This window comes from Vigna umbellata, chromosome 2 (assembly GCF_029865625.1).
Source record: "Vigna umbellata cultivar VRB3 chromosome 2, Vumbellata_1.0, whole genome shotgun sequence".
Taxonomy (NCBI): Eukaryota; Viridiplantae; Streptophyta; class Magnoliopsida; order Fabales; family Fabaceae; genus Vigna; species Vigna umbellata.
Genome location: NC_142166.1, coordinates 8,375,034 through 8,384,704, shown reverse-complemented (window position 1 = coordinate 8,384,704; position 9,671 = coordinate 8,375,034). Strand labels below are relative to the sequence as shown.

The 9,671-nt window shown below is 32.2% G+C and overlaps 1 protein-coding gene across 1 annotated transcript; it reads left to right on the top strand.

Moving 5' to 3' along the window:
• The first annotated feature begins 307 nt into the window (after positions 1 to 307).
• LOC124849020 (uncharacterized) lies at positions 308 to 5,028 on the top strand. The gene is made up of 9 exons (XM_047326863.2): positions 308 to 646; positions 746 to 939; positions 1,571 to 1,752; positions 1,840 to 2,124; positions 2,204 to 2,262; positions 2,376 to 2,412; positions 2,531 to 2,602; positions 2,775 to 3,099; positions 4,447 to 5,028. Exons 1-9 carry the CDS (start codon positions 526 to 528, stop codon positions 4,789 to 4,791), a joined length of 1,620 nt encoding a protein of 539 aa, XP_047182819.2. The 5' UTR covers positions 308 to 525; the 3' UTR covers positions 4,792 to 5,028.
• Positions 5,029 to 9,671: the final 4,643 nt, after the last annotated feature.

The following is a 9,671-nucleotide window of genomic DNA, read 5'->3' as shown; positions in this document are numbered from 1 at the left end:
AAAATTTTAAAACGAAAAGAATTAGATCGACGTTAAACCAGTCACCATTGTGATTTTAAAATTAAAGAATTTAATTGAGGTTTCATAAATAAATGAACCAAATTTCAAAAAATAATAATAATAAAACAAAAAAGTGATAAATAGTTTTGAAAGTAGAGGAGGACAAAAGTGTCATTGGAGGAGTGAGAAGGAAAAAAGGAGAAAAGACGAGGGTATTTTGGTCAGGCGGTTTTGAAGTAAACACGATTTTGAAGTAAACAAAGGGTGAATGAAGGGCCTACAAGTACAAATACGAAGTGTCTGTTTCGGAAGACACGAAATGCCGAAGATCTCACCTCAAAATAAACTATCTTCCAAAAACTTCTTATCATCTCACACACCAACAACGCTGTCTCTCTCTGTTCTTCTCCCTCCCACGCTCTTTCTCTGTGCCTCTCTCCAGAACCAGAAGAAGAAGCTCTGGGGAAACCGCAAGAAGAAAAAGAAAAAAAACCCACTTATCTAACCAAAACCCACTAAACCATTATGACATGCTTCACACCACACCCTTCACTTCTCTTCCTTCTCACCCTTCTCCTACCTTTATCGTTCTTCTCTTTCTCCGCCGCCGTTGAAACCTCTGATTTCCATTCCTTGCGTTATCAAGGTTTTTTTTTTTTTTACTTTCCCTTGTCCGTTTCGAAGTTTTTATTTTTCTGAAATGGGTGTGCTTTGTTTGTGTTTTTGTTTTCTGGGTGTATTTCAGATGGAGTTGAGGGTGGTGGTTGGGGAGAGTTCCCGAAGGTGCTACCGTGGAAAACGAGGAGATCGATGGATGAAGATGCTCCGAGCAACACGTCTCTGATATTGGCTCAGAGAAGAACTACGAGGAAGGACCCTTCGGACAACTTTAACCGTTACACCGGTGGTTGGAATATCAGCAATCGCCACTACATTGCTGTCAGTTCCTACCTAACCTTTAATACCCACCACTCATGACTTTTTTTTATCTTCTAAAAATCATGCTTTTTATCGGTGTCTTTTATTTGCTAGTTCATTTGGATAAATTTAGCTAAAAAATAAGAGGATAAAATAACTTATTTCGTATAACCTAAACTCAATTTATGCATTTCAGTTTTTTGAGAACTGGCATGAGAAAACTTTTATAAAAAAATCTGTGTTTATGTTGAGAGTGACTCACTTTCCGTTCCCACCTAACTTTCCTTGATCACGCATGACCATTCTTTTTCTTAATTTTAAATTATGCTTCTAACTTGGTGCTTGTCATTTGTTTCCAATTTTTATTAGTTTTTTTTTGTTTCTAAGTTCTAGGTAAATTTCCCAGCTAGAAGAAAATAAGAAAACAAGCCAGAATAAAATTAGTTTATGTATTTTAGTTTTTTGAGAAACCTGACAACAGAACTTCTATAGAATTTAATGTAATTTAAGTTGGAAACGACTCAAATTATTTTAATTCTATCAATCATATCTGAAATAGTAGAGAGGGTAGCCGAAAATTGCTATGTTGTAATTATTTGACTGCATTGGAACTATTAATAATATTTGGCTGCCTTGTTGTCTTTTGGTGCAGTCGGTTATTTTCACTGCGGTTCCCTTCTTTGTTGTTGCTGCAGTCTGGTTTGTGATTTTTGGACTTAGTTTATCCATAATCTGTTTGTGCTACTGCTGTTGTCCAAGAGAGCCTTACGGTTATTCACGTCTGGCCTATGCTTTATCCTTGATCTTCCTCATCCTCTTCACCGTTGCAGCAATGTATCTCTCTTTCTCTGGCACATAATATGTTATCTTTGATTCATATGACTTTTAAGGTTTTCTAAATGTGTGTGATTGTTGTGTTAGAGTTGGATGTGTCCTTCTTTACACCTCTCAGGGGAAGTTTCACGGGAGCACCATAAACACTCTGGAATATGTGGTGAGTCAGGCAGACTTCACCGCTGAAAACCTCAGGAATGTGTCAGATTATCTTGATGCAGCTAAGAAGATTGGAGTTGATGCCGTTTTTTTGCCTGCTGATGTTCAGAAGGAGATTGACGATATTAAGACTAAGATTAATTCTTCTGCTGTAGAACTTTCCAGCAAGACTAAAGATAATTCAGAGACAATTAGAGATGTCATAGATGCAATGTTAGTTAGTAATCTTGATTTGATTTGAGGTTTTAAAATGTCTTTTTTTTTTCTGACAATTATATATTATGTGCTGTAGGAGACTGGCTCTGGTTATTCTTGCTGCTGTTATGCTCTTTCTTGCATTTGTTGGATTCTGTACGTTTCTTTTATCCTGTTTTAGTACTTGTTTCTGGTTCTATTTTCTGTCTCAATGATAAAGATTTTTTGTCGTCTCATGTGATTGTTTTTGTGGTCACAACTTTCTGCAGTATTATCAATATTTGGTCTGCAAGGTCTTGTGTACTTGTAAGTTAAACTAGTTGAACATTTTTCTAATCTTTTTTTATTTCTGGACTTTGTAATTCTTAATAGTTTGTCCCATCTAATCACCAGTCAGTAAATCATGTTCTTTTAATGACTGCAGCTTGATCCTCATTGGTTGGATTCTTGTTGCTGGCACATTTATACTTTGTGGTATATTTCTCTTTCTTCACAAGTAAGTCCCTTCTATTTTGTAGAATTTGTATTGAACTTTAGTTTTCACCTTTGCGGTTACTCTGTTAACTCGTCTATTATGAGTCACTCATTTGATGAAGTCCATTTTCTGCTATAATCACTTGTGTTGCACATGTATAACAAAAAGCTATTTTATTGCGTATTTGCACCAGTGTGGTTGAAGATACATGTGTTGCCATGGATGAGTGGGTGCAGAACCCTACTGCACAGACAGCCTTGGATGAAATTCTTCCGTGTGTAGATAATGCGACTGCCCAGGAAACCTTGACACGGACCAGGGAAGTGACTCATCAGCTTGTTAAATTAGTTGACAACGTTGTTTCCAATGTCACGAACAGGAATTTCCCACCTGCTGCTGGACCCTTGTATTACAATCAATCAGGCCCCTTGATGCCTCCTCTTTGTAATCCATTTAATGCTGACCTTACTAATCGGTCGTGTGCACCCGGGGAAGTTCCCTTGGACAATGCTGCAGAGGTAAGGAATATTTTAAGATTTTGAAAAGTAATTCTATGTCCAGGAATGAAAAGCTTAGGCACACACACATGTTGTAAGATAAGAAAAATACCCATTAAATCACCTTAATGGTTCATTACGTAAAATAGTCATCCATTTTATTTAGCAACCTATTGATTCAACCACTGATGAACCTATTAACCCATTGGGTTGGTTTTTATAACTATGGTTGCAACCCATTCAACCAATATGCTAAAACTTACACCTAAAGTACATGAATTTGACCCAAAAGTAGATTGTTTTGCCACATAACACACCAAACCCATGTTGAACCACTCCACTTGAAGGCCTCGGGCAGACACTTAAGTTTAGGAGGAAATCAGTCTGTTCAAGTTTTTCCACTGATGAACATCTTTGATATAAATATTTGAGACTGAAAAAGGTACAAAACTGTGTATAGGGTACCACCTAGACCTCTCTAGATCGTATGCACCTCACTTGAAACTTTTTAAATTGAATTCGAGGCCTTCTCAAGTTAATACTAGAGTTAATGAATTCAGTAGAAGTCTCCTGAGATAAACTTCTTTTGAGCAAAATGACACTCGATCTCTATATGGTTAGTTCAACACAATATGGAGGGGACTATCACAATATAATTTCATTTGTTGAGTTTCAAGAAATTTTAACTCTTGAATCAGTTGTTTAATTCACACAAGTTCCTGAGGCCACAATTCTATATTCAGTTTTTCCACTAGACCGAACAATAACATTTTCGTTTCTTACTCTTAAGAGAAATCATATTTCCACCAATAGATACCCAATATGCACTTCTAGAATATTTCTCTGTAAGACATCTTTGCCCAATCAAGATAACAATATTCAGAAATTTGGCAGTCTTCTTTATCTTTATTCAACAATCCTTGTTTAGGAGCCTCTTCGATATATTTAAGAATGTGTATGACAACATTCCAGCGGTCAATGTTAGGGTTCTGCATAAATTTAATACCAACTCCAACGACAAAGGTAAGATCAGGTCATGTGATCGTGAGGTAAATGAGTTATCCACTACTCTTCTATATCTCTTAGGATCTGTGAATGACACACCTTAAAGAAGCATCAACCTTTGATTGAAATCCATAGGGATAGGATAATCAGTGAGTCTAACTCAGTCATGCCTGTTTCTTTCAAAATATTCAGACAATCTTTTCTTTGTGATGATCAATCAACCTCTATCCCATTGTAAATAGCTATTCATGACTCTCATCATGTCTAAGCTTGATGGTTCTACTACACATGCGTTCATAAGATCATGTTTTTCAGAATATTCCCGAAAGAAAATTGGTAATGATGAAATGTTGTCTGAAACAGGTGTGGAAGAACTATACCTGTGAGGTTTCTTCGTCAGGCATTTGTCAGACGCCCGGTCGGATGACGCCGACGATTTACGGGCAAATGGAAGCTGCAGTGAATATAAGCTACGGGTTGTATCACTATGGTCCATTTTTGGTTGATCTGCAAGACTGCACTTTTGTGCGGAAAACATTCACAGACATCAGCCACGATCACTGTCCTGGCCTGCAGACGAATAGTGAATTGATTTATATTGGATTGGTTTTGGTATCTGCGGCTGTAATGCTGTCTTTGATCTTCTGGGTCATCTATGCAAGGGAGCGGCGGCACCGTGTTTATACAAAACAGTTCATTGACGGCTAAATGTGTTGGACTTCACATTAGGAACATCATCGTTATTGTGTACATTTGAGTTATAGATGTTTGCATTTCCTGTTTGCATTTCCAGTTGAGTCTCTTGTTTCATGTTATGTATGTAGAGTTCTTGAACTCACAATTTCCCTATACTTTAGTAGAAGAGATATGTAATGTGGAAGTAACAGTGTGTTTTGCTATTAATTTTCTTATTTCAAAATAAATCATGTCAATATTATTTTTTCAGCGTAATAATTATAATAGTGATTATAGAAAAATATTAAATATGAATACAATAAATGATTAAGGTTGTCAATGTATCATCTCTTTTGATGTTACATATAAGAAAATGGGAATATTAGGAAACTATATAAGTAATGGAATTAAGTAATAATAATTTCAATATTATAAATAAGAAACTATATTCTAGTAAAATGACTGTAAAAATTATTTTTTTATTATTTTTCTCCAAATAATGTCTCTCTTCAATCTACTGTTTACTATTCTTTCAACTTAACGTTTTCACTCATTTATATCTATTTTTCTTATTTTTTTCAGCTAAATAATTTTATCATTAATCTATATCTAATCTTTTTTTTTACTTTCTTTTTCTATATTTTTTAACCTAACAATCTTGATATTTACTCTATTTCTCATACTCTTTTTCACTAATGAACGTTAGGGATAAATATTTAAAGATTGTAAGATGTCTATAGCATAACACACTGTTACTTTATGAACGTGGTTCCAAACACACCACGTTTTCTTGTTTGAGAATAATTAAATCTTGATAGCTCAATTCTTCTTTTGTTTTGTGTTAAATAATATCTTACATAATAGCTTCCTTAAATAGTCAATGTTGAAACAATTCATGTTATTATTTTTCAATAACAAATAATAATATAAAAATATAAACTTCAAACTGGAAATTAAAATAAACTATTTCTTTGATAATTTAGAACATCGGCGACAATAAGAACAAACACGAATGTTCCGAAATTCCGGTAAACATTTATTTATAATACCAATTAATACGTAATTACTAATACGTAATTAGATAATAGGAATGTTCAAGATTTAACTTCCTAACCCCTAAAAGAATATATAGAGATGCGTGTTTTAGACTGCTTGAGGAAGCCAACAAACAAATACTTTTTCTAATCGCACCACTAATATTACTAACTTCATCCCCTTGTTTATTTTCATTCATGAAAATTCAAAAACTTATATACTAATATTAAAAGAAGTACATATTTAATTTTTTTAATCACTAATTTATAACTCAAAAGCTCGTAATAACTTGGTTGTTGGAAAGTCTTAATAACTTGGTTATTAGAAAGTATTTTGAGCATGAACATAAATTAGACACAACATGTGTAAAATGTTTGATTTTTTTTTTATTGATTTTATCCTATTATTGAGAGTTATTAACATATATTTGCTCTTATAATACTAATTATGTTAGATATTATGAAGAGAATTAAAATACTTTATATTTAGTTTAATTGAGTTAATCAGTCTAGATAATTGTTTATGGTTGATGCTATAAGTGATTAAAATACTTATATACTAGGAGTGGTTAAACTCGGATTAGCTGTGTTGATTAGGTGAACAAGGAATGATGCTAATACTGGTTGTAAACTTAGGAAAGTAAAACTTGTGTAATCTTCTTAAAAATTAATGGAATCCCTTAAAAGTTATTACAAATTAATGGAATCTCTTAAGAGTTCTTAAATAAGAATTGAACATAGCTCTAGTTGAGTGACCCACTATAGAATCTGTGCTTTATTGCTTTGTTTTTAAAATACTTTCATATACATACCCATTATATCTCCTATAAACCTATTAGTCGCTTTGCAAAAAAGTTTTAAAACATTATTTACCATCCTCTAGTGTTTTTTCGTGATTTCAATATAAATATATATATATATATAATAATAATAATAATAAGTAATATATTAATTTTAACTTGAAAGGTAAAATAGTAATCCTATATATTAATGTAATAATAATCTTTTTTATCTATCATAAAATCACTCACAAAAACATCACTCCCAACTCCATCTATTTTACTTCCAACTTTCTTAAAAGAAACAACTAAAATCCATCCATTCAAATTCACTCAAATTCATTCCTTGACTCTCCTTCAAATGTATCATCTCAAATGAACACAATTATAATATACTACCTAGATTTTTATACTAATTTCTCTTAAAATGATATTATTTGAAAAATAATATTTATTGATAATACAAATTATTTACATTTTGATATAAAAATTTGTCTTTTTAAAGTATTATTTTTAAATTGATTTATCATAAAAATAAAAATATATCTCAACTCTATCATTTAATATCTAATAATTTATAATTTAGTTATTAAATAACACTATTATTTTCTCAAATTTAAAATCTTCAGTGTCAATTATCTTTAAAGTTAGAATTATTTCTTAATAAATTTGATCCGTGATAGACAATTTTAAAAATTAGTTGAGTTTAATTTTTTTTAAATTTGGATCCATAAATACATTGTAACCATTATTACATTTTTTTAAATATATTTTCAATATAATTAAAGAATAACTTATATTTAAAATTTTAAATTTTTTTATACTATATTCTCAATCTTAGTTATCTTTTTATGATTTTTAATCATTTAATCATTTAGTAAGTTATTAAAAAATAATTGATATTTAAAGCATTAATTTTTTTATATATTTTTTTAATTTTATTTTCATCCGATTTCTAGTTAGATAGTCATTTAATAAAATTAAAGTCAGGAAAAAAAACATTTTTTTATGTCTTAAAATAAATCACACACACAAATATTTTAAATAAAATAAATTGAAATTAAAAAAATCTATTTTAAATTGTAAATAATTTACTTATTTATGTCAAAATTTACTTTATTATATATTTATTTGTTTACACATATTTTAGGATGGTAAATAAATGTATACCATGAGTATTTTTGAAACTTGTTTTAATTTGAACTATTGTATTAATTGAACATGGACATTTGTGTGATAGTAAGTCATCTTACTTTAAAAATATTTAACTAATATTTAAAACATGGAATTTAATAGATAAAGTGATAAAAAAAAAACAGTTAAATAGTGTTAATGGAGTCAAAAGTTGGAATGTAGTGTAAAGAATAAGGAAAATGTTATTTGGACAACAAAAGTTTGATACAGTTTTGACAACGGCCACGTGGCAGCTGTGCATTGGCTCAGTGAATTGAAAATAAACCAGAGAAAGGGAACCGGGGCGAGGGGTATTTTGGGTTTTCTAGATTAAATTTTTAAGATTTGGGACTTGGCGGTTTAGGGTGCGAAAGACGTTCGTTCAAGCCTTGCTTCTTCTCCTTCGTTCAAGCCTTCTCTCTCGTCCGTCTTCTCTCTCGCTGTGTCGTCCTTCTTCTCGTTCGTTCAAGCCTTCGTTCTCTTTCCGTCTTCGAAGCTTCCATCCTCGGTTTCGTTCTCTCCTCCTTCTTCAAAACGTGCGTTGAAACCTTGGAGGATCTCTGTGGCTGTGTGTTCCATCTTTACCCTACCCACAGCGTTCAACCCTTCCATCCTTTGTGTGGGTCTGTCATCCAAAGAGAAACCCTTACATTTTGGTGTAAGTAAAAATGGGCGAGCCCTGACATTGTGTTTTACTCTGTGTTTTTGGTTTTCATTAAGTTGAATGATATAATTGAGTGTGGAATGTTGTCTTGTTAGGGCCGTTGCAATGGAAGGGAAAAAAGCAAGTGTAAGAAAAAACTTAAATTTTTTGTTTATATATTATTTAATTATCTTACGGATTGTAGTTAGTAATAAATTTTTATGATTTTTTTTGTAGTGGCGACTTCTTATCTCGATGGATTCATCGATAATTATTGAAATGAATCGTTTACTCCGACAGTGTCATGTGGATCGGATTAGGATGACACCATTTATGTGGTGTTTGAATATTAACAACCCTGTGGAGGTGAATTTAAAATTATTGAAGGTTATGAGGAAAAGTTTTTTTATTTAATGGTTGCAATGAACCAAGATGAAAACCGAAGTTTAATTTCAATTTTAAATTTTATGAAAGTGAAAAAATACAAGTTCTTTTTATTAACGTATTTTTGCAAAAACGAATGACAAATAATATTAATGGATTTTTACAAATATACAGCACAAATAAAACAAATAGATGGATGCACATCCTGACTGAATTAAAAAAAAAACTGTGAGAACCCAAAATTTGGGATTTAAAAGAATGGGTTACTGTATTAGACTAATAGAACCATATTTTTATTTTAGTATAAAATAGATTTCTAAACAATCTGGTTCATTAGCTACTTCCACTATATCTCTAAAATCTCAAGTTCTTCTAAGTTCTCCTCCTTCTCTCTAACCTCCACACTCACTGACTGAGTGCATGTTCGTTTAGGTGGTGCCCAAGCGTCCATAGCGTAGAGGGCTTTATTTTGAACCGATTACTTCTTTCATTCGGACCGGTAAGTAGTTCTTCCTTTTCCTCCTCTGTTTTGGAACCTAGGGCATGCTATTCTACTGATTTCATGTAACTAGAAATCTTTTCCTTCAATTTCTTGTCAAAACTTAGCTCTAAAGAGCTGTTCTATCACCCATTGGGTGGTTTGTAGGGTTTGGTTGAGTTCTTGCTGAGTCAGGCACTGTTGAATGAAGTTGTGAGCTTAGCTATGAAACCTTAAGGTAAGGGGAGCTAGAATACGTTTTTAATGGGTTGCATGTGATGTATGTATATTGATTTTTGCACTGCTATGTTGTTGGCGTTGTGCTTTGATTGAGGAATATTTAGTTCCATGTGCTGGAATGTATGATTGTGAAACTGGAGTGTGATGATTGTAAACTGTTTTGGATGTATCTAATTTCTGTA